Source organism: Cajanus cajan, chromosome 7 (genome assembly GCF_000230855.2).
Source record: "Cajanus cajan strain Asha chromosome 7, NIPB_CcT2T_4, whole genome shotgun sequence".
Taxonomy (NCBI): domain Eukaryota; kingdom Viridiplantae; phylum Streptophyta; class Magnoliopsida; order Fabales; family Fabaceae; genus Cajanus; species Cajanus cajan.
Window position 1 is genome coordinate 9116878 of NC_138523.1, and position 25268 is coordinate 9142145.

At 38.8% G+C, this 25268-nt stretch overlaps 1 protein-coding gene and 1 pseudogene across 1 annotated transcript; one reads left to right on the forward strand and one right to left on the reverse strand.

Moving 5' to 3' along the window:
- The window catches only part of LOC145949799 (zeatin O-glucosyltransferase-like), a 38631-nt pseudogene extending 25110 nt beyond the window's left edge, over positions 1 to 13521 (forward strand).
- A 263-nt stretch (positions 13522 to 13784) lies between these two features.
- Positions 13785 to 18180, reverse strand: LOC109792431 (transmembrane protein, putative (DUF288)). Its single transcript, XM_020351843.3, has 3 exons — positions 16212 to 18180; positions 15230 to 15356; positions 13785 to 14557 (listed from the first exon to the last, which is right to left on the reverse strand). The coding sequence occupies exons 1-3, from the start codon at positions 17891 to 17893 to the stop codon at positions 14087 to 14089; spliced, it is 2280 nt and encodes a 759-aa protein (XP_020207432.1). The 5' UTR covers positions 17894 to 18180; the 3' UTR covers positions 13785 to 14086.
- Between the last annotated feature and the right edge of the window lie 7088 nt (positions 18181 to 25268).

Below are 25268 nucleotides of genomic sequence, written 5' to 3' on the forward strand. Positions count from 1 at the left end.
GTCCAATGACGTCCAATTGACGTCATATTTATAGGGAATAGGCGCAATACGGCCTACAGAAGCAATACGGCCGTATTGAAATTTTTGAACTTCAATACGGTCGTATTGAGTTCAATACGGCCGTATTGAAATTCAGAAATTTCAATGCGCCCGTATTGAGTTCGCTGCGGGTGTATTGAAGTGTCAATACGGGCGTATTGATTTCAGTACGGCCGTATTGAAGTTTCAGAAACTTCAATACGCCGTATTGAGTTCACTACGGCCGTATTGAAGCTTCAATACGGCCGTATTAAGTTCAGTACGGCCGTATTGGGCTTCATTCCCTCCACTTCCTTATTTTGAGCTATTCTAAGACCTCTAGACCTACAGAGAACCCTCCTAGGGCCTTCCAGGAGTCCTTCTGGCTGATCTTCCTTTAGTCTTCGAGAGTCTTCAAGCTTTATTTCCGACCCGGACAATTTTAGGGGTCTACAGCTGCCCCCCCTTTACTTAGTCAAACGGCCTTTTAGTTTACCGGTTGACAAGTAAAGGAGTTGACCCAATTGTCCGGGTGATGTGCCAACCTTCTGACTTGTAGCGTCTTCCGGTGGAAAATTGGTTGAGTAGCCTCTCCAGGTTAGCCTCGCTAGACGCCCTAGCTGGAAGCTGTGAGTACAACTTCACTCGCTGCCCGAGTCGGAAGTTGCGTACCTCCGTGCTTTCTGAACACTTTGGTACTGAGTTTGCCCTCTCCAGGGTGAGTACCGTCTCTCCTGATACAACTTTACTCGCCGCCCGAGCCGAAAGTTGCATACCTCCGTGCTTTCTGAACACTTCGGTACTGAGTTTGCCCTCTCCAGGGTGAGTACCGTCTCTCCAGATACAACTTTACTCGCCGCCCGAGCCGAAAGTTGCATACCTCCGTGCTTTCTGAACACTTCGGTACTGAGTTTGTCCTCTCCAGGGTGAGTACCGTCTCTCCAGATACAACTTTACTCGCCGCCCGAGCCGAAAGTTGCATACCTCCGTGCTTTCTGAACACTTCGGTACTGAGTTTGTCCTCTCCAGGGTGAGTACCGTCTCTCCAGATACAACTTTACTCGCCGCCCGAGCCGAAAGTTGCATACCTCCGTGCTTTCTGAACACTTCGGTACTGAGTTTGCCCTCTCCAGGGTAGCTTCACTAGACGCCCTAGCCGGAAGCTGTGAGTACTGTCTCTCCAGATACAACTTTACTCGCCGCCCGAGCCGAAAGTTGCATACCTCCGTGCTTTCTGAACACTTCGGTACTGAGTTTGCCCTCTCCAGGGTCTGCCTCCGTGTTTCTGATCACTTCGGCATGGCGAGTTTGCCCTCTCCAGGGATCTGTGATTGATTTGTCTCCACAGTCCACGATGCTGTTTCGACGGTTTGATTTTGATTTTGGTGCCACTGAGGGCTGGATAACGCAGGGATCCGTCTAGGGGATGTGCAGTCATTCATAGGTTCCTGTGCCCCAACTTGCATTGCATTGTTGGTACCCATTGAGGAATTTCTGTTTCCTTGGGGTGTAGACACAGATGCTCTTCTTGAATTGAGCGATGCCTTATGTTTGGCTGACGTCCTTTGACGTTGGTGGAGTATCCCGGTTCATCCTTATTCGGGTATCTCTTTTTGATTTTCTGATTTTTGCTGCCTCTGTGTAGGCTGTTATCCGCTGGGGATTCTGGATGTTGATTTTGTCTCCACAGTCCACGATGCTGTTTCGACGATTGTTTTTGATTTTTGTGCCACTGAGGGCTGGATAACGCAGGGATCCGTCTAGGGGATGTGCAGTTACTCATAGGTTCTTGTGTCCCAACTTTCCATTGAGTAGTTGGCGCCCATTGAGGAATTTCTGTTTCCTTGGGGTGTAGACACGAAGATGCTCTTTCTGAGATGAGCAGTGCCTTATGATTGGCTGACGTCCTTTGGACGTTGGTGGAGTATCCCGGTTATCCTTATTCGGGTAACTCTTTTTGACTTTTCTGGTTTTGTAGCCTCTGTGTAGGCTGTTATCCGCTAGGGATGTTGACATGTTGATTTTTTGACTGGCCTCTTCTGTTAGGCAGATAGTCTTGATGTTCGATGTTTTGGCGGGATGCCAAATTCCGCTTGGGGAATTTTATTAATCTTTTTGATTTTCTTCCCCTTTTGTGGGGATGCCTCTTGGATAGGCGATCATCCACTGGGGTTTGATGTTGATTGGCCTCTTTTGTTAGGCAGATCATCTTGACGTTCATTTGTTAGGCTGAGAGCCAAATTCCACTTGGGGAATAGTTTATTGGTCTTCCTTTTGAAGAGATGCCTCTTTAGTAGGCGATTGGGGATTTGAAGTTTTTATTCATCCCAGAGTATTATTTAGAAAGCCTCTTCAGGCTTAGCTTCACTCATCGCTTTTGAGTTGGAAAGCTATCCTCCATTGGGGAAGTTTAAAGTCCTTAGACATTTTTCTTGGATGATCAGGCCTCCTTTGGGGATTTCGCTGATCGCATTCTGATAGCTTTCACTGGGGAATTTGGCCCGTGAGTGTAAGCTTGAGATATCTCTGGGGAATCGAGCCTTTCTAGGCTCAACTATTCTGAAGGAAGAGTATTGTTTCTGTGAGCCTCTCCAGGCTCAATTATTCTGAGGGAGTATTCTTTCTGCGAGCCTCTCCAGGCTCAATTATTCTGAAGGAGTATTATTTCTGCGAGCCTCTCCAGGCTCAATTATTCTGAAGGGAGTATTCTTTCTGCGAGCCTCTCCAGGCTCAATTATTCTGAGGGAGTATTCTTTCTGCGAGCCTCTCCAGGCTCAGTTATTCTGAAGGGAGTATTCTTTCTGCGAGCCTCTCCAGGCTCGATTATTCTGAAGGAGTATTATTTCTGCGAGCCTCTCCAGGCTCGATTATTCTGAAGGGAGTATTCTTTCTGCGAGCCTCTCCAGGCTCGATTATTCTGAAGGAGTATTATTTCTGCGAGCCTCTCCAGGCTCGATTATTCTGAAGGATCGGGAGAGTATTATTTAGGAAGCCTCTACAGGCTTAGCCTCACTCAATGCCTGAGTCGGAGAGCTACTTTCCACTGAGAAAGTCTGAAGTCCTTTGACTTGGATATATTACTTGGATGATCGTACTTCCTTTGGGAGATTTTGACGATCTTGCTTTGAAAGCTCTTGCTGAGGATTTTGAATCCAAGAGCATGAGTTGAGGTTTCCTCTGGGGAGTATTATTTCTGCGAGCCTCTCCAGGCTCAATTATTCTTTGATGTGGAGTATTATTTTGGCGAGCCTCTCCAGGCTCAATTATTCTGAATGAGTATTGTTTCGGCAAGCCTCTCCAGGCTCAGTTATTTCTGAGAGAGTATTATTTCAGTAAGCCTCTCCAGGCTCGATTATTCTAAAAGAGTATTATTTCAGCAAGCCTCTCCAGGCTCAATTGTTCTGAAAGATGTGAAATCTTTGTCTTTTTTTTGTCGACTTTTGACTTTTTCTGTATGTTTGCCTTTTTTGTCATTTTTTGGCTTTTTCTGTATTTTTGCCTTTTTTGTCATTTTTTGGCTTTTTCTGTATTTTTGCCTTTTCTGTTGTTTTTCGGCTTTTTCTGTACAGAAATGTCTCAGTTATTATGAGAGAGTATTATTTCGGCGAGCCTCTCCAGGCTCAATTATTTTGAGAGAGTATTATTTCGGCGAGCCTCTCCAGGCTCAATTATTTTGAGAGAGTATTATTTCGACAAGCCTCTCCAGGCTCAGTTATTCTGAGAGTATTCTTTCGGCAAGCCTCTCCAGGCTCAGTTATTCTGAGAGTATTCTTTCGGCAAGCCTCTCCAGGCTCAGTTATTCTGAGAGTATTCTTTCGGCAAGCCTCTCCAGGCTCAGTTATTCTGTGCAATCTTGTTTGTCGGATTTTCTATATCCTTGCCTTTTTTCATTTTCGGCTTTTGTTGACTGCTGTCATACACAAGCAATTTTCTATTTTTTTCTATTTTTATGCAATTGCCTCATGACGAGGTCTTTGAAAATTTCTTTATGGCCAATACGGCCGCATCCATTTCAGTACGCCCATGTTGAGTTGAAATTTTGTTCATAACCCTGATTTTAGTATGGGTGTACTGAACATGGTACGGGCGCATTGTTTTTCCTGGAATTTATATTTTTTATTATTATTTTTTTTTTTTTTTTTTCAATAAACAGAGAATAAGTGATCTTCCAGTACACCTATCATCTGTATGCATGTATGCAGTATGATGCACCTAATTCTATTTGATTCTTTTTTCAAAAGAATTAACCGATGCGTTTTTGTGTTTGGATTTTGCCATTCCTCCAGACGGACTGTGCTCTGCCGATTTCTGTTACCGAGGAATGATGCATATTTGATTTTGGTGTCATCAACCAAATGATTCTTCCCTTTCTTTAGAAGATGTGTCAACCCTCCTATTGACCACTATATCTCCATGTTTCCACTAGATTATTCAAAAATCGTTGGGACAAGAGAGAAAAGAAGGAAAGGGTATATTTTTCAAAAGTTTGTGTTTTAGAGGGGATTATTTTATTTTTGAAAAATGGTTTTTGTAAGCATGGATGGCCAAGGTAGGCTTATTGTGTTTAGGCTTGTTTGTTTAAACACTTATGAGGTTAAGCACATCTTTGTTATTAATGATTGTGCTTTGACAACTTGGATAGCTTTTCTTGAGCCCCTTGTTGAATTCAATTGATGGTACCATCATGGATTTATTTTGTTTTTTTTCTTTTTTTGACGGCCCTAACTTTTGCCTAAAACACCCTTTTGTGGTGTCTTAGCGGGCTTTTGTTTTTGTTTATTTTTGTAACCCTAACTTTTGCCTAGGTCACCCTTTCGTGGGATTCCTAGCGGGTCTTTTGCTCTTATTTTTGTGCAGCCCCCTTTTTGGGTTTCCTGCCGAGCTTTTTGTTTTTTAAAGGATTTTTATCCTGAATGGATTTCTTTTTATCCATGACGGCACTTATTGAGGCCAAGAAAAGGTGCTCCAAATCGACACACACACTTCCACATAAAAATGATGTGGGTTTATTATTATTAAGATGATTTTAACCTCATTCATGTTTATTCAAACAGGGTTAAAATAATGTGGTCTAGAATTTTATTGCAAGCGAGAAAAGAAGCAATAAAGAATTAATGAAGAATGATTTTATTATAATCATAATGGAAACATGTGCCCTATCGAGGCTCGGGGGTCGGGCTGTCCCCGAGGAGTGATCTCTAATAGTCACTGAGTCTATACATCCCTATCGGAAGGAGAAAAACATTTTGACGACGACGACCGGCCTTGACGCTTGTGAACCGGCCTTCCTAAAGATCTGGCTTAAAGAACGTCGAGAAGGATCTTGATTCCTCTTCGTTCTTTGATCTTTATAAGGGTTGTATCCTAACCCTTGTTTCCCCGGATTATCCTTGATAATGGGTAGCTCCGGGATTCCTTGGGAGTCCTTGCCTAATCCTTGTCCTGGCAAGTATCCGTTCTTTGTGAGCATATGAGCTACCTTCTTCATTTCTCGGGGAAACGTTTCGACATTGGCGATTTCCAATGCTTGGAAGGCGGTTTCTAAAGCTTCCTCCGTTGCATCCACGTAAGGTATGGTGGATGGCTAACTGATGAGTATATCATCTTCAGCTTGTACAGTCACCAGCTTGTCACCCACAATGAATTTGACTTTCTGGTGGAGCGTAGAGGGTACAGCTTTCGCATCATGAATCCAAGGTCGGCCGAGGAGACAGCTGTATGCAGGAGTAATGTCCATTATTTGAAATTCGACATTAAAGATAGTGGGTCCAATTTGGATTGGAAGATTGATCTCTCCCACTACTTCTCTCTTAGATCCATCGAAGGTTCGAACGATCATGTTGCTCGGGCGCATTTGGACTCCCTTGATCGCCAATTGCTTGAGCGTTCTTTTTGGCATCACATTCAAGGAAGATCCATTATCTACCAAGACTTTAGCGATGTGATACTCCTTGCACTTTACAGAGATGTGCAAGGGCTTGTTGTGGATTGATCCCTCGGCGGGGATTTCTTCATCGATGAAGGTGAGGTGATCATTAGCCTTGATGTGACTAACAATCCCCTCAAACTCGTCTTGGGAGATAGTGTGCGACACGTATGCCTCGTTCAAGACTTTCGACAGAGCTTGCCGATGCGGTTCGGAACTTAGGATCAACGACAACAGCGTAATCTTTGCTGGCGTCCTATGAAGTTGATCCATGATGGAGTACTCGCTCTGTTGGATAAACTTTAACAGCTCGTCTGTCTCCTCCTCGGATTCTTTTTCCTCGGTTTTCTTTTCTTCTTTTTCTTTATTCTTGGGGGCTTTATCATGAAGATCTTCGGGAGTGTAGATCCTGCCACTCCTAGTCATGCCCCCAAGTCCAGCGATGTTGGAGATATCGCTGTCGGCAGAAGAGTGGATGTCGTATATCCACGGCACAGCCTTATTTGATTCGTAGGGGAAAGGTCTTAGAGCGGTGATCCTTAATGGTGTCGGACCTTCCCCTTTATTCGTCTTGATTACCAACAACGGAGTTGATGTGCGCTCGCTTGGCGCGGTTGTTGGCTTACACTTGATGACGAACGGCGTGCGATCCATTTTTGAACATACGCATCGATTTTTTCTTTCTTTTTATTAATGTTTATTAATGGATTACTAGGAGAGATGTATGAATGACTCCTAGATCTCTCCATGATCTATATGCATGATATGAGATGATGAGTTTAAATATGCATGCATAGTGTTTATTCAACTAAGCATTATCATGTTTTTAGGATGTTCCTAAGATGATGCATGATATTGCTTGGTTTGGATAAATAACCCTTTTTTCTTTTTTTGGGTATTTTTATTTATTATTATTATTATTTTTTTTTTTTGTATTTTTTGGGTGAAAAGGGAAACTACCTATATGAATGCAATGAAGGTAGATGTTAACACCATGTACTAGAAGATCTTTATTTCTATTTATTCTTTTTATTTGAAAAAGAATGTTGTATGTTTAAAAGGTGCAAATGTATGCTCATACAATGTCACATAAAAATGCACAAACAATTCACTCATCCACGAACAGTCACGAGCGAATCACGAGGTAGGGGTCTCCTGCAGAAAAGTGCATATTCAAGGAGGATCTAACTGTTCTCACTTGGTCAAAGGCCCCCAAGGTGCCCCCATTATAGGGACCCAATTCCTCTCGTCGTGGGTCGATGGAAAGTTCCAACGCACCGTCGGACTTAAGTTCATGGTTATCACCTTGAGTGATGCTTTCCGACAACGGTCTCATAGGCTCCTATAAACCCATCAACCGGCCGTACTAACATCCACTCCCTATGGATTACCACTCATGCCCCCGGGTATAGAGGGAACTGTTGTGTGCAAAGGTTTGTGTACAGTTTGTATTTCAAACAATTGCGGAAATTAAACAAACAACAGTTATTAAAGCCATATAATAAATCATGTTAACATACAAGTAAGGGGTAGTGAAGTAATTTTAGACTATTATTTTGAAAATAATCCATCACTAAATGGGATTGACTCTCAAGGCTTCCCCAGCAGAGTCGCCATCTGTCGCCACCGGCCCGAACGGGCTTTCGGCATTCGCGAAGACGGTCGCCATCGCTTTTATTTTAGTTTTGAAAAATGTATTGGATTATTAGAACGACTTGTTCTCAAACTGAGACCTCGTCGATCTTATCCAATTTATTTAAAAAAAGTCTTACCAATCCAATCTAATCCCAAGCGGGACCCTCCATGGATTAGTGGTTTTCATAAAAGGGAGGGTTCGTGGAGTCGCCACCAATGTTTTGCTCAAAACATTGGAAGAAAAAGTTAAGGCAATCGATTTCAAAAATCGACTTCGGCCATTACAACCAGAGTCGGGTAAGGGAGTCGGTTACGCGTGAGGAAGGTGTTAGCACCCCACAGCGCCCCTAACGGGTTCCCTATGACGGATTATTTTACAAATAATAGTGCAAAATTACTAAATTACCCCTTTTTATTTATGAACGATTATTATTTTAAATATCTACATGGTGCTTAAATTAAACACACAGAAAACAGTAAAAGGAGGGAATTAAAGGAAAACCTCTTGAAGCGTGCTTTTATATATCAAGACAAGATTGGGAAGCTTTTCGGCGTTCCCTCGCTCTACAAGCTCGCTCGCTCCTTCTAAAAACTTTTAACTATGGAAATCCGGAGGATTTCCCTTCGACTAGGTTCGAATCTCCAAGCTAAGTGCTCGGAATTCCAGAACTTCGTCGGATCGACTCCCAGAGAGATTTCTAGGGCAGAACACTGCTCAAAAACCCCAGAATACTCAAGGAGGGAGTCAAAACTGAGTGAAAAAGTGTCCAATGACGTCCAATTGACGTCATATTTATAGGGAATAGGCGCAATACGGCCTACAGAAGCAATACGGCCGTATTGAAATTTTTGAACTTCAATACGGTCGTATTGAGTTCAATACGGCCGTATTGAAATTCAGAAATTTCAATGCGCCCGTATTGAGTTCGCTGCGGGTGTATTGAAGTGTCAATACGGGCGTATTGATTTCAGTACGGCCGTATTGAAGTTTCAGAAACTTCAATACGCCGTATTGAGTTCACTACGGCCGTATTGAAGCTTCAATACGGCCGTATTAAGTTCAGTACGGCCGTATTGGGCTTCATTCCCTCCACTTCCTTATTTTGAGCTATTCTAAGACCTCTAGACCTACAGAGAACCCTCCTAGGGCCTTCCAGGAGTCCTTCTGGCTGATCTTCCTTCAGTCTTCGAGAGTCTTCAAGCTTTATTTCCGACCCGGACAATTTTAGGGGTCTACAGCGACACATATGCCTCATTCAAGACTTTCAACAGAGCTTGCCGATGCGGTTCGGAGCATAGGATCAACGACAACAGCGTAATCTTTGTTGGCGTCCTATGAAGTTGATCCATGATGGAGTACTCGCTCTGTCGGATATATTTTAACAGCTCGTCAGTCTCCCCCTCGGATTCTTTATTTTCCTCGGTTTTTTCTTTTCTTTTTCCTTTTCTTTATTCTTGGGAGCTTTGTTATGAAGAGCTTCGGGAGTGTAGATCCTGCCACTCCTAGTCATGCCCCCAAGTCCAACGATGTTGGAGATATCGCTGTCGGCAGAAGAGTGGATGTCGTATATCCACGGCACAGCCTTATTTGATTCGTAAGGGAAAGGCCTTGGAGCGGTGATCCTTAATGGTGTTGGACCTTCCCCTTTTGTTTGTCTTGATTACCAACAACGGAGTTGACGTGTGTTCGCTTGGCGCGGTTGTTGGCTTACACTTGATAACGAACGGCATGCGATCCATTCTTTGAACATACGCATCGATTAATTTTTTTCTTTTTATTAATGTTATTAATGGATTACTAGGAGAGATGTATGAAATGAATGACTCCTAGATCCCTCCATGATCTATATGCATGATATGAGATGATGATGTTGAATATGCATGCATATTGAACTAAGCATTATCATGTTTTCGGGATGTCCCTAAGATGATGCATGATATTGCTTGGTTTTGGGTAAATATCATTTTTCTTTGTTTTTTGAATATATATATTTTTTTTGTATTTTTTTGGGTGAAAAAGGAAACTACCTATATGAATGTGATGAAGGTAGATGTTAACACCATGTAATGGAAGATTCTTATTCCTATTTATTCTTATTTTAAAAAGGAATGTTGTATGTTTAAAGAATGCAATGTATGCTCAAACAATGTCACATAAATATTTACACAAACAATTCACTCATCCACGAACAGTCACGAGCGAATCACGAGGTAGGGGTATCCTGCAGAAAAGTGCATATTCAAGGTGGTTCTAACTGTTCTCACTGGTCTGAGGCCCCCAAGGTGCCCCCATTATAGGGACCCAATCCCTCTCGTCGTAAGTCGATGGAAAGTTCCAACGCACTGTCGGACTTGAGTTCATGGTTATCACCTTGAGTGATGTTTTCCGACAACGGTCTACGGGCACCTATAGACCCATTCGACAACCAGCCGTACTAACATCCACTCCCTATGGCTTACCACTCATGCCCCCGGGTATAGAGGGAACTGTTGTGTGCAAAGGTTTGTGTGCAATTTATATTTCAAACAATTGCGGAAAATTAAACAAACAACAGTTATTAAAGCCAAATAAATAAAGCATGTTATCATACAAGTGAGGGGTAATAAAGTAATTTTAAACTATTATTTTAAAAAGAATCCATCACTAAATGGGACTGACTCTCGAGGCTTCCCCAGCGGAGTCGCCATCTGTCGCCACCGGCCCGAAACGGGCTTTCGGCATTCGCGAAGAATGGTTGAACTCTTTTATTTGTTTAAAAATATGGATTGCTAGAATGACTTATTCTCAAACTGAGACCTTGTCAAACGAGCAATTTTATTAAAAGGCTCACCAATCCATGTTAATCCCAAGCGGGACCCTCCATGGATTAGCGGTTTTCATAAAAGGAAGGGTTCATGGAGTCGCCACCAATGTTTTACTCAAAACATTGGAAAAAGAAGTTTAAGGCAATCGATTCAAAAATCGACTTCGGCCATGACAACCAGAGTCGGGTAAGGGAGTCGGTTACGCGTGGGGAAGGTGTTAGCACCCCACAGCGCCCCTTTCGGGTTCCCTATGACAGATTATTTCTAAAAATAATAGTGCGAAATTACTAAATTACCCCTATTTATTCTAAACAATTATAACTTAACTATCTACATGATGACAGTTAAATATACACACAGAAAGCAGTAAAAGGAAGGTCTTAAGAAGAAACCTTTGAAGCGTGCTTTTATATTCAAGTAAAACTGGGAAGCTTTTTGGCGTTCCCTCGCTCTACAAGCCCGCTCGCTCCCTCCTAGAAAATTTTAACTATGGAAATCCGGAGGATTTCCCTTCGACTCAGTTCGAGACTCAAGCAAAAAGCTCAGAACTCGAGAACTTTGTCGGATCAACTCTCCGAGTGATTTCTAGGCAGAGCACTGCTCAAAAAAACCCAGAATACTCAAGAAGAGGGTTAAAACTCAGTGTAAAAGTGTGGAATGACGTCCAAATGACGTCTTATTTATAGTGAACAGGCGCAATACGGGCCCTGGAGTCAATACGGCCCGTATTGAAGTTTTGAACTACAATACGGCCGTATTGAATTCAGTACGGTCGTATTGAAGTTCAAGAAACCTCAATACAGCTGTATTGAGTTCAGTGCGGCCGTATTGAAGTTCAAGAAACCTCAATACGGCCGTATTGAGTTCAGTGCGGCTGTATTGTAGTTCAAAATGTTCAATACGGCCGTACTGAACTTTTGGGAGGCCGTATTGGGCTTCATTCCCTCCACTTCCTTATTTTGAGCTATTACAAGACCTCTAGACCTACAGAGAATCCTCCTAGGGCCTTCCATGAGTCCTTTTGGCTGACTTTCCTTCAGTCCTCAAGAGTCTTCAAGCTTTATTTCCGACCCGGACAATTTTAGGGGTCTACAAGCCTCTTAATTCTTTTTTTTTTATTAAAATTTGAATCCACAAAGTTAGTGCACTAGAAGTAGGATTAAACTTGAGATTTTGAGTAACACAATTTTTTTTAAGAATTTTCAATGGAAAGTGAATTGAAAACTTAAGTACACAATGGAAACCTAACTCTAAAGAAATTTTCTAGAACTAATAGAAAATTATGAACACAATAAGGTAAAATAAAAAGCACATATAGGTAGGCAAAAGAGAAAGCAAACCGAGACTAAAATGTAGACACACAATTCAAAATAAAACTAGGTTAAACATGCTATTCAAGGAATTTGCAACATATAAGGACTAAACACAAACTTCTAAGACAAAACAAAGATTCAAAACGAAAATTATAATGCAATGAATGAAGTCCAATCACGGACACATACAAGGAATGGAGAGACTCAAATAAAAGCAAAAATAAGCACAAGCAAATAGGTCCTAAACATTGATTGTGGAAGAAAATAAAAAACAATCAATAATGGATCTATGAAACACAAGAACACCAAAATAATATAGATCCGAAAATGAAACTCAATTAAGACACAAGAACACACAAGAACAGCACAAGACACGGACACAAAAGTTGAAGCAACTTATCTCCTTGAAGACCTTGCTCTTGATACCAAAAATGATGGAGAAGGTTAGGAGGAGTGGTAGATGACTTCTCCTTAGCTACTCCTTAAACTCGGATCTTCTTCAAGGGAGATTGAACACGAAATGATGAACCAAAGAAGGAGGAAATATCACGGATGGAAGAGGCTTAAGCCTTGGATGGAAGCATCCAAGCTTAAGGTGCAAGGGAAAGCTAACTTCAAAGAGGAGGAAACCTAATAGGGTTCCTAAAAGTGTAGCTCTCTCATGGTGACTCTTGAACGAAATTTGGCTGAATAAGCTCTCAAATTTCATTATTCTCAAAAGTGAATATAATAGGTGAAGGAATAGCTTAAGTAGCAACCGGTTTTGCACATTTTTGGGCGCCTAACTCAAAGGTGACATGTGGCGCCCAAAATTTGAATTCAAATTTGAAATTTGAATTCAAGTTTTGGCTCCCATGTGTTACTCCGAAATTTTAGGTACCTAATGTGCATCTAGGTCTGATTTGAGAGTCATTTAGGGTTAATTTGAGTGTCACATGTTCAGCCACCAATGGTGCAAAACATGTGACTCAAATGTAACTTAAATGGCTTCCAAATTAAACCTAGTTTAACCTAATTAGCCTACTTTAGTATTCCTTGTATTTTCCTATTCTAATGACCTAAATACATTGGTCCAACAATTACAATGGAAAGGAAAAATTACAAGAATGAAAATGAGCCCAATATTGGGTACCAAAAGCCAAAGGCCCATGAAGCCCAAAACTAGGCCCAACAAGCTTAAAACCTAAAATGCTACTCTATGTGGTCCAAAATACAAGAACAAAATATATGATACCTATACTGACATGATGTATACAAAACATATGAAAATAGCTATAATAAAATATGGTCCATGAAAAGTTCAACTTGGGCCTTCCCAGGCCCATCAGGCCCATTGGGCCCTGACTGGCCCAAACCTTCATATCTATCTAACTCCTCTTGGCTTCTTCAATATGTCACCTCTTGTCTTCCTAGGCATGATTCCATCAACAAAGCAGGCAGAAATTCATTTGGGTTCTGCGAGAGGCTGATAAAGAAGACATCTTTGATGAAAGTGAAGCAAAAGGCGTGAGCTTCTCAATGGGTTTGAGGAGAGAGTTGAAGGCATGGGAATATTTGCGACCTATGAACTCTGACCAACCAAGAAAAACAGTTTTGGTGACACAGGTGCCAATTTTGGTTTGGTTGGGAGGGATTGCACAAAGGAATACGATGGGTTGTGCTTCAGTTGTTGAGAATTGTGTGAGAAGGTTGATGGAAACAAAGGAAGGTGATGAAATTCGAGCTAGAGCAATGAAGCTTAAAATTGCCATCCGTAGGCCCAAGGATGAAGGTGGAGTTTCTCGCAAGGAAGTTGATTCTTTCATTACTCATATCACTAAATAGTTTTATTAATTAGTTTTATCAATTGATATCAGTGTCCTTCCTAGTTGAATATGTTGGAGTTCAACAGTTGATGAAGTTAATGCAAAATAAGTTTGGCAAGAAAATACACACCTTTTTGTTTCTTCAGAAATTATCTGATAAAGTTTCTGGGATGAATACGTATGCTGAGCACTTTTTTTTGCAGAATTCTTTCCAGATGCAGAATTTTAGAACAATACTCACTTGGATGTTAAAATTGCATCGACATGCAGTTGCCAAGTTGATAACAAAAAAGAATCTCCCAATGGAGCTTGAATTGCAATAATGAATACAAATACATTTTCATTTCATTTTTCACAAAGAAGGAAAAGGAAAAAAAAAAAAAAAGGAATGATACATTTTCTATGTGGAACAAATCTACAATAAAGGAGAGGGAAAAAGAGAAGGGTTAAAAAACCACCCAAGAAACAAAAAATACTGTAACACTGTTTATGATTGAAAAGAGATCATGTAGGAGCGCTATCTATGTGTTACATGTTTCTTGCGTCCTCTCGTCATGTAGTATCAAGAAGAAAGAGAACTACTTTCAAACTAATTCCATAAGGAGTGGATCCCCTTCAGCCATTATTCTGATAAGCTTTATAAAGTCTTGCTCGCTCGATACACTCCATGGATGAACAGCAGGGACTTTAGCCGAATAAAGAGTGGAGGAATTAGTAGGAGGATTTTGCTTGTAGATCATTGTATCAAGAACAGGGTCAAAATTCCGAGGAGAATCTAGGGAGACAAAGAACATAGGAATCGCAACCTTCTGATGGATTTCTAGATTGCCCACAAGGTTAACAAGCTCAACAAAATCACTGATAAAGCGCTGAGGAACATAGAACACCTCAGAACTGCATATTAGGAGGTTCCTGTCATTGTCACTTGTTTCTTTGTAACTGACTTGAAAATGAGCTGGCATCATGCTAACAACCTTCTGTACCATGCTTGCTTGTTGTGATAACCAATCTGATTTGTCACCATTGGTTAATACAGAAGACCATGACTCGGATACCTGAATCCCAGTAAATTTGTAAATTGTGAGAGAGAAAAAGAGCTAACCAGCCTTTTAAGGGTTAACTAAAGATTTAAAGCTATGCTTTTAATGTTGACTATGACTAGGAAAAATAGCCTAAACAAAAGACATTAAAACAAGGATTTATTTTCGATCAATTTGTTGGTGTAAAATATTTTCACTTTAACATTCTCCTGAATGAATTTGAATGTTATCAATAACATTGTATGATTGCATAATGATAATAGTGTAGAACAAGTGAACAACTTCAGACTAACAGCAGATTAAAGAGTAAATCAATATACTAATCTTAAAATTGTAAATGTTAGTCACTTTTGTCTCTGACTTTACAAAATCCTCACTTTTGAGCTTGACTTTATAAAAAGTCGATCATTTAGTTCTTTTCCACAGTCATTTTACACTAAAAAGGACAAAATAAATGATGCTTGGCAAAGTCCAGGACTAAATTGATCAACGCTTACAATTTTAGTGATTAGAATAAGGTTTACTACTCTACATTAATACTACTCTTACAAAAATTGAACATGCATTCCTAGTATGAGCCAATAAGCCTTATAAAATAAATTTTGGGAGGATTTTGTATTGGGGGAGTATCTATCATGCGAAAATAAGAGTCCATACTTTGGGTGAGAGGAAATATAACAACAATACCTTATTAGTGATCCACAGTTTAGTTTTATCTGCTTGTAGTAAGTTCCAGTAATTAAGAATGGTATTATCCTGTACGAACAAAAATCCTTCTGCACTGCTAAATTGATCAAAAATTTTGGGCAGGTACCTGAAATCAGGGGATAGATACAATAAAAATTATATTAAAAAAAAAAAGAAAAAAAGATAAGCAATTAGAAATTCAGAACTACAGCTCTAGTTATGACTTGTGAGATTACTTGTCAGGTCAGTGCACTTGTTTTTATGTTATTAAAGATTAAAGATGAGAATCACAAATAGAAGTTCAATAAATTATTCTTCATTCCTTCCTTCTATAATCCTCACTTTTAGAGCCTATTTCTGTCTTCTAACCAGTATCCATCTAGAGTCTACAGTCTCATATTTAACACATACATACAATTTGGTTGGAGGAGAGGGAGCAGAGGGATTTTGAATTTTGATACATACTCGTTTAGTTCAGAATTTTAGAGAGGGAAAGAAAAATAGGGGGCCAAAATCCCTCCCCTCCAATACTGGGCAGATTTTATTGTCCCTCTCCTCTCCTCCTTTGAACCAAACAATCAATCTCTTTCCAAGTCCTCATATGGTTAACCAAAAGGTTTATGGATAGAAATAAATGCTTCACAGAAAAAGAAAAAAAAAACAATATTTCTAACTTCCCTCTTCCAAAATTCCCATTGCTAGTGACTTATGCTACATAACATCTCATACACTAATACTAACAGCTGAACACAAGCAATTTATCCGTATGTTAGTTCACCAAACAACCAATGGCCTAAAGCATTGAGATGGTTTCATTATATGATAAAAGAGAACCATCTCAGGTCATCATGGAACACCAGTATTCAATTTCAGAATTTATTTTGGATAAAATTACAAGACACCATTATAAGTAGCATACTCAAAGTAAAAATCATATATGACTTGATGATAATAGGAAAGTATAAAATATAACCATATTTACCTGTACGCATAGTCCAAATGACCCTCCTCTACAACAAGATCTACATCCTTCTTTTCTGACAAAATAACTACAGATCTGAATATCCTCCCATAAAGCAACCTCCATTCAAGGGCTGTTCGTTCCACCGGCCCATTGCAATGCATGACAAGCACAACATTCCCGAAAGTTTTCCTCCACCGGATTAAATTAGCAATCTCATAATTCACTGTTCCCGTTTCTTCAACGCCAAGATGCACAGACGGCAACTTTTGTGGCACAAACTCTTTCCGATCACCATGACCAATATTTGCCCTCGGCCGTCCCAACTCAAGTGACATCAACCTCGGCTGCTGATAGCCAACAGCCAGCAAGTCCTGCAACCATGCGGCAGTAAGCTTCACATCCCTATCAGTCCAAAACCCCTCCTCAGCCATCCCATAGCTCAAATCCAAAATCTTCTCAAACAACCTATGCTTATCCGATCGCCACGAAACCAAATAATTAATCAACCTTCCAACATTCACATGAAGATCCTTCTCCTCCGAAAAGGGGTAGGCCTCAATCCTGTCATACCTATGCACCGTAGGTGGATAAACCACAACATACCCACCAACCTCCCAAAGCAGCCTCTGCCCCCAGTAGCCTCTCAACACATCGGACGCCATCGTGCTGACCGACACCGGGAGCATCAAGGCCCAAAACGCCGGTGAATGGTACATTGTGTTGAATGAATTAACAGGCACCATCACACCCTGAGGCAGCGCCACCTTGGGCGCATGCTCATCAAACCTTACATCAAAGGCCTCCAAACCAGACTTCCTGGTAAAATAAAACACCGAATCAACATCCGGTAGGCCATTCGAAATCCCCTGCTGAATGAACTGCTTCCCTCCAAAAACCTGAGTGTAAAACTCCTCATGCCCAATCTCCCCAACATTCTCCAAAGGTAACCCTCTAGGCCAAACCGAACGCTGCCCAAAATGCACATAAGGGTTCACAACGGTTCGATTAGGGTTATCATGACTATACTGCAATAAAACCTCTTGCCTAGCACCCTCCCCAACTAACTCCACATCAAAATGCTTACCCAAATCATCATCTATCACTTCCCCTCTATCATCAGCATCAAAAATCTTCTTAGCACCGTGCTGAATCGCAAACAAATACCCCACGCTCTTCCTAACATACGAATCATAAGGAAGGTAATCCACAACCCTAAACCCCAAATTGGCCTGTTCCTCCAAAGGCAAAAAGATCGCACCTTTCAGCGCCCAATCCGACGGCGTTTTGGACCCACCAACCGCCAGCACCTGCCACCCCTTCAGCTTCACGAGCCTCCGAAGCGCGTCGCTCGGGTACCCCGACACCGACACCACGATCCACTTCTCCGACCTGAAATTCGCGAACTTCGAGGTCTTATCCGCGACGCGCGCGATCGCGTTCCACTCCACGCGCGGGTACGCGATCCGCTCCAGCTCCTGCGCCTGCTTCTCGAAGCAGAGCAGCGCGGCGGTGTCGCCGGCGTTGCGGAGGAAGAACAGCGCCGCCACGGTGGCCACCACGAGCAGGACCGCCACGATCCTGACGAGGTTGTCGGAGACCCATGCGGAGAAGTCGAGGCTCTTCGTGGCGGCGAGTGCGGCGGTGCGCGCGTGGGGCTTCGGCTGAGCGGATTTGGGAAGTGAACGCTCTTGGACCATCATTGAGTTGTGGATTTACTTTGACTTGGGCTGAATCCGTTTCTCTCTGAACCAAAACATAGAGAGAATGGAATGTTGCTTATTTTGTTTTGCGTTGCGGCAACTGCTTTGGACTGCACTTTTGTTAAGGTTGGGCTTGCCGACAGCTGTGTCGGTTCCTTAAGCTTCAATGCAACTGCAACCAGTTTGGTAGAGTGGAATCTTCCTCTGGTTCAGAAGTAACATCTTCTTTTCTTATTTTATTTAGTTTTTAATTTTTTTTTCTGGTGTGTGATGAGTAGTTTGGTGTTGGGAAATGGACTTATTAGCTAATACTTCACGTTGGGTATTAATTGGAAGTTTGTTATTATAATGTTTGTTGATGGATTTTTGCCTAGGCTATATCATACATTTTCTAGAGGATATCCATCTGTATTCTCGGTTATTCTATTGGTAGTGTAAAATATTTTTACACTCTTATATGTAAGTTAATTAAAAATTATTATTAGTATTTTTTATATTTGTTAAAATTTATCGATTTTACCAAATTTGGTTGGTTGAGTAGAATGTAATTGTTGTAAACCAGTTTGACTTTTATTGGTAAAAAAAAAAAATTATCAATTTTAGTATTCTATTCCATTCTATCGAAATTTTTGAATAATATATACAAAGTTGAAAATTTATGATTGTTATTACACATTTTATTGATAAAAAAGAATATAGTATAATTAATAAATTATCATGTGACTTGAGCATATGAAAGATTCATCTTTAGAATCATATGTATTAGAAAAGAGTGCGTTGAAAGAAGTTAAGTCTTTAATAAAATTTAACTTAAAAAAAGAATAGTTTCTGGCTCTTATAGGGTTTATATTGACAGTATCACATTTTACAGTTTAACAAATAAATAAAGTTTTGTTATCATTTATCTTGATTGATCGGGGACAGATGGAACTTGGGGAGCTTCGTTTCGTGGGTTTGCTTGGCTATGCTTATAGTTGTGTTATGATTTTCTTTTCAAAGTAGATGTTACTTGGGATAGCAGTTAATCTGCGTGCGGTGACCACTTTTTTTGTTTTATAGATTATATGGATTTCTGTGAATGTGCTGCCAGCGTGGTTAGGAAGTCTGTTTCGATTCAATCAATGCTTTGTCATGTGCAGTAAGTTTCTGTTGAAGTGAGTATGGCTCGTGACAAAAAGGAAAATCGTAGATCTGGGATGTTTAGTTTTGAGAGGACTGAAATGCTTGCAAAACATTCCGTTAAACATTTATTTTTAACTTTTTTTCACTAATCGATAACACGTTGAGTGTAAGGTGTGATTTAATGATAAACAGGTAATAAAGATATTTAAAAAATGTATTAATAGCATTTTTCTAAAGAAATATGAAAAATGAAGTACGACATGAGACCAAATGGATTTTGTTTTAGACTGGACTAATCTCGTATTCAAGACCATTAAGGAGTTGGATAATTGGGTCGAGTTGTGCCCAATGCAAGTGGATCTCTACTATTTGTTTTGAAGAAAAAAAAATTGAAATTTGAAAAAAAAAAAATTTTAAAAATTTCATATTTTTTATTTTTTATTCCATCCAACAAAATATTTTTATCATGATTTTTTCTTTCCTTCTATCCATCCATTCATACCATAAAAGTGCTGGTTTTGAACCCTACATTTAAAATAGGTTTAAGGCTTAAATATAATTTTCTCTATAATTTAGCTTTTTTAATTTTTATCAAAAAAATTGGGAATCATCTCTCTAAAATCTAAATGCTTCATTTTTCATTCATGTTATTAATGTTTATTATATAAATGTTAACTTGATGAGTTCATCATATGTTATGTCAGCAAAAGATGACATCATGATAGTGTTATCATGCACCATGTCAACATAATAGTACATCAATAATGTCACATTAGCACAATGTCACATTATCATAACATATGTCACAAGAATAATGTAATGACTTGATACATCACTATACTTGGTATAACATAGTTACTACATAACAAAAATATTTAATTATAGTAAACTATTTTAGGATTCTCATGCAATAATTATATGCTCATTCATACAATATATATATATATATATATATATATATATATAATCTATGTAAACTATCATTGGTCAAGCGTATATATAATAACTATGCTACATCATAATAACATCACCCAAAATTTGGGACATCAATAACATGACCCTCCACCAACCAAACAAGCTATCTTACTAATATTGTTTTACTTCCATACCAAGTATGATCATTGTAGTCCAATTACAAGGAAAAGAAAGGATAAGCTTGTGAAAGAATCAACATAAACAATTCAACAAAATAGTTAGCTCAAGTAAAGCCTCAGCAAAAATCATTCACCAGTTATTTAAAGATACAACTGAATAAAATCAACTACACAACTAGAAAGCACACCTTAACAATTTTCACAACTCGAAACACAACATAGCAATAGCTAACAATTGAACAATTATAAAACAACCAATAATAATTGTTAATCAATTGAACAACGATGCATTATCACGCATAACAACTAATGGAGATGTCCTATATCAATGGTGAGAAGTCTAAGTGGTTTAACTATACTAAATCATAATAGTTGGTGTAAAATCAGGAACAACAACTATTTATCAAACTAGAAACAACGACTAACACAATGGTCATATTGATTTCTCAGGTTTTGCTACTTAAATTAGGAAAGTCTAGTTATTAAGGTAGAACAACTTGGGTGTGAGCTTACCACAACCTTAACAAACATTACTAAACCTCCTATGGGATTAGTCTATCGCCTACCCTCCAAATACTACATACATTTTCAGTAATCGATTAAGGATTTTAACCTTCGACTTCATACTTTACTCAATTGATCGCTTTATACACATATGGCTCAACTTTGGCCCCCATAAAATTTCACACAAAATCTAGGGGAGACAATTTAAAACATTTATCCATTCAAGAGCCAACTACTCACTAAAGGCTTTCAACTTTGGTCTATTTGAGCACTAGAATTGATATCCTCACAATGGGATATGAAAACTTTCGAAAAAAAACTTTTCACTCCTTTAGTTTTTATGTATCTCAATTGAGACATGTATCACAACACCACATATCCAAACAACTTAATCAACTTCAATAAATTATCAACTCAAAACCTTATTATACATTATCCAAGATTAATGCATAATGAGTCATAATCATACAACATCATATGGAAGTAAGAAAGCATTACACTTCATATGAATCTTAAGACTTAGCCAAATTTCACCAAGTTTATCAAATGACCCCATGGTTGACACCATTCTCTATGTGCCCAATGCTATTGAGGTAGAAAGCCTCTAGCATGCCCACATCCGACACCAAACTACTTGCACCTAGTGTGGATGAGGCAAAAAACCTCTATGTCAATCACACCTAGCATAGTAAAATCTACACTCGGTTCCAATTTAGGCAAATAATCTTTACCTGAATCACACCTAGTGCCACTACACTTGCACCCAACATCGTCTAAGCAGAAAGCTTCTATCTTGATCATGCCTGGTGTTACTCATCTTGGGTCTAACATCACCAAGTCAAAGAGCTTTTCAAAAAATCATGCCTTGTACCTCTCATTACCACACCCAGCTTGACCAAGTTAGAGAGCTCCTTATTGATCCACACCTAGAGCTAATGATCATGCACCTAGTGTGATCAAGGCATAAAGCCCCTAAATCGAGCCATGGTTAGCGCCATGAAGGCACGCCCAAAGCAATGATGATCTCTGTACATAGGAAAATCATCAAATGGCTCAAAACCTACAGTTGAATCAAAAATCTTATCTTTAAGACAACAGATGATTTCTTAAGTTTTAATGTTAACAAACAAAATGATTTCTTAAAGAAAAAGTTGGCATTCTTTGAAAACATAACAGATCTGACAAAATGTGAAGATAATACATATCATATGTAAGATGAAAGAAATCAGATAAAGCATATAGTTCGTTTGACTTACATAAAATGAATAAGACTGACATTGCATTTGCTTTAATGTGTTATTCCTCAATAGATCAAACAAAAAGAAACTTCGAAAGTCTCAAACAACATTAATAAGGAAAAAGACAAAATTTCCATGAGAAGCCAAAAGCATAATCTCGTATATCACAGAAAAGAGACTGAAAAGGATTGTTATGCACCAGCCCCAACTGCTCTACGCTGACACTCTCTACTATACTCAAAAGTAAAAGGAAGTGATGATAAGTAGCTACCTGGATCAGATAAGAGGTACACATATCCTAATAAGCATTTAATGCTCGCATTAAATGCATCAACAATACTCTCTACAATCAACTAGGAAGATAGACAAAGCAACTAGTCAAGAAATTTGAACGTTTAAATTATTGCTGCAACGATCATCTTCTCCAAAGCTACTATATAAAAATCAAGCCTTCGAACTACAAGTAGAGATCATATTTTTGAGCTAAAAGTGAAGAACACATATTGTGTGTGTATATATATATATATATATATATATATACACATGAAGAAAAAGTGATATTAAAATATAGATAAACATTTCTTGAGTAGTTCATCCTGAAAAAGTCATTAAAATATCAAGTTGAAGCACTTCAAAGAAGATCATATTTGTAAATTATGCATCTAGATCTTTGTAGTTGTTTTGTGTTGTATTTTTTTTATAGCATCACGTCTAGAAGAGACGAAGCTATACTTGTAACCCTTATTAAACTTACTTATAAGGGTTGAACCTGGAGAGGTTTGTTCAAAAGAATACTTAGTTGTTGAGCCTAGAAAGGCTTGTTAAAAGAATATTTTGGTTTTAGCCAAAAGTGGCTTGTAAAGAATACTTTTTGTTTAGCTAGAAGTGACTTGTAAAGAATACTTGTATCTTAGATAAGATAGTGGAACTCAATCTGGTTGGATTGAGAACTGGACGTAATCTCTGGGTTAGAGATGAACTAGTATAAAAATACTTGTGTCATTCAATATGCTTCATTACTTCATCTAATTAGTCTCCAATACTTCATCTGACTATACTATTCACTCCCTCATTACAAAAAGCATTAGGTTTTGATATACACTATTCAACCTCCCTTTTAATGTATATCTTTTTCTCCAACAATTGGTATTAGAGCTCATCCTTTTATGGGATTGAGCATCTAACAGTGCTAAAGGAAAAGATCTATAATGAGTGTAAAAAACACGTTTCTAAATGGAATTATTGAAGAGGAAGTCTATGTTAGACAACCTCCTGGTTTTGGAAAATCCTTTTTTCAAAGATCATGTTTTCAAACTTAAAATGAATTTTTACGGTTTGAAGCAAATCTCCTAGAGCTTGGAAAGAAAGATTGAGTAATTTCTTAATTAATAATTATTTTATGAGAGACAAAGTTAACACAACTTGTTTTAGAAAAGAGTTTGGCACATACTTTATAGTAATTTAGATTTATGTTAATGATATCATTTTTGGTTCTACTAATGAATCTCTATGTGAGGATTTTTCTTAGCTTATGTAGATGGAGTTCGAAATGAGCAAAATGGGTGAACTCAAATTCTTTTTGGGACTACAGATCAAGTAAACAGATGAAGACATATTCATTCATCAACAAAAGTATACAAAATAACTTCTTATAAAGTTCAAAATAAATGAATGCAAACCTATGTCTACACCTATGCATCCGTCTATAAGACTATCAAAAGATGAATCAGGTAAACCGATAGATTAGACGATTGGTTCACTCTTATATCTTACTACTAGCAAACCCAACATCATGTACAATGTATGTTTGTATGCACGTCTTCAATTTGATCCTAGAGAGTCTCATTCAAAGTTGTTAAACATATTTTAAAATATCTATTACCCTTGATCTTAGATTTACTTCTTTGTTTATTTTTACACTTGCTAAAAGGATGACCCTTTTTTGCACAAACTTTATAGAGACCAATCTTAGATATGAAATGAGGTGTCTAAGAGTTAGACTCAAACCTGGGACCACGTTTGTCAGATGGGAGTCATATATGTTTTAACATGTTTATTTTTGAAGATCCATCCACAAACTTTGCAAGATCCTTCCTGAGTTGTATGTTTTCAGCTTCCAATGTTGTAACCCCATGAGGTTTTTTGCTAGTGATCTCTTGTTTCAGAGTTTGAACCTCTTTAGTAGCATTTGATAGATCTATCTTGAGTTTATCATTCTCTTTCTATAAGACTTTGCATTTTTCTTTAATTATTTTGAACTTAAGAGAGATCATATGAAAGTTAGCCAAAATATTTTCAAAAGACCTCTATTCCTCATCAGAATTTTCAGAAGAACAAGAATTAGAGTTAGAAGTTACCTCCAATTCTATATCGCCTACATCTGCCATAAGATAAATGTTGGTTTTTTCTTGATTTGAATTGGTGCTACTACTACTACTATCTAGATCTTCCCAAGTGGCCATCAAACTTTTTTTGGCCTTCTTTTTGTTGGTCCATCACTTTTTGAGTGCAGGACATTCAACTTTCATGTGTCTAGGCTTCTTGCACTTATAGCAGATGACTTCCTTGTTGTCATCCTAAATAGGCTTCTAAAGTATGTCCTTCTTCTTATGGAACCTTTTCAATCTTCCCTTCCTTTTCAATATGTTCTTAAACTCCTTAGACATGAAAGATCTCATCGTTTGTTGAGTTTTCAGAATTATCATCTAAGCTGTTTGGCTCAAATCCCATTCAAAGCTTTTCCTTTTTCTCTTTTCTTGCTTGATTCACTAGTTCTTAGAGCAACAAAATCGTTTGTCTTGAGATGTTCTTTGTTGATCAAATGAACCTCGTGAACTCTTAGTGCATCCAAAAGTTCATCAAGAGTAAGAGTTTTGAGGTCGCGTGCTTCTGATTTTGCGGTGATCTCTGGTTCCTAGATCTTTGGAAGACTATCCAAGAACTTGGGATTATTCTTAGCTTTGGTGAACTCAATTCCTAAGGATTTTAGCCCCATTAAGAATTGTTTGGAATCTTCTAAATATTTCATCAATGGTTTCGTTCTTTATCATAAAGAACAACTCATAGTGCCTCTAAACAGTAGTAGCTCGTTTGAGCCTAACATCTTCAATACCTTCATGAGTTATATCTTGATAGCTTCTCACATTTCCTTAGTAGTCTTGTAGCTACAAAATTTGTTATATTCTATTATGGATAAAGAGTAAGCCAAGATACATCATTGTTTTGGTGTTGAGTTGCAAGGTGTTATGGTCATCTTGCGTGTACTCACTTTCAACTTTATTTACTTCAACATTACCTCCTATGATGATTCTCCAGAGTTGATATTGGGTGGATTGATGAACATTTCCATTATGTCCTTTCAATATGGGTAGTCTTCCCCATTAAAGGCTGGAGGTCTTGTAAGAGAAGCTTCTTTAA

Coding starts and splice junctions, on each gene's coding strand:
- LOC109792431 (XM_020351843.3), bottom strand. CDS start 17,893: ATGATGGTCCAAGAGCGTTCACTTCCCAAATCCGCTCAGCCGAAGCCC. Junction 15,357..16,211: donor CATTTGGACTATGCGTACAG/GTAAATATGGTT, acceptor CCCTGATTTCAG/GTACCTGCCCAAAATTTTTG. Junction 14,558..15,229: donor AACTGTGGATCACTAATAAG/GTATTGTTGTTA, acceptor ACTGGGATTCAG/GTATCCGAGTCATGGTCTTC.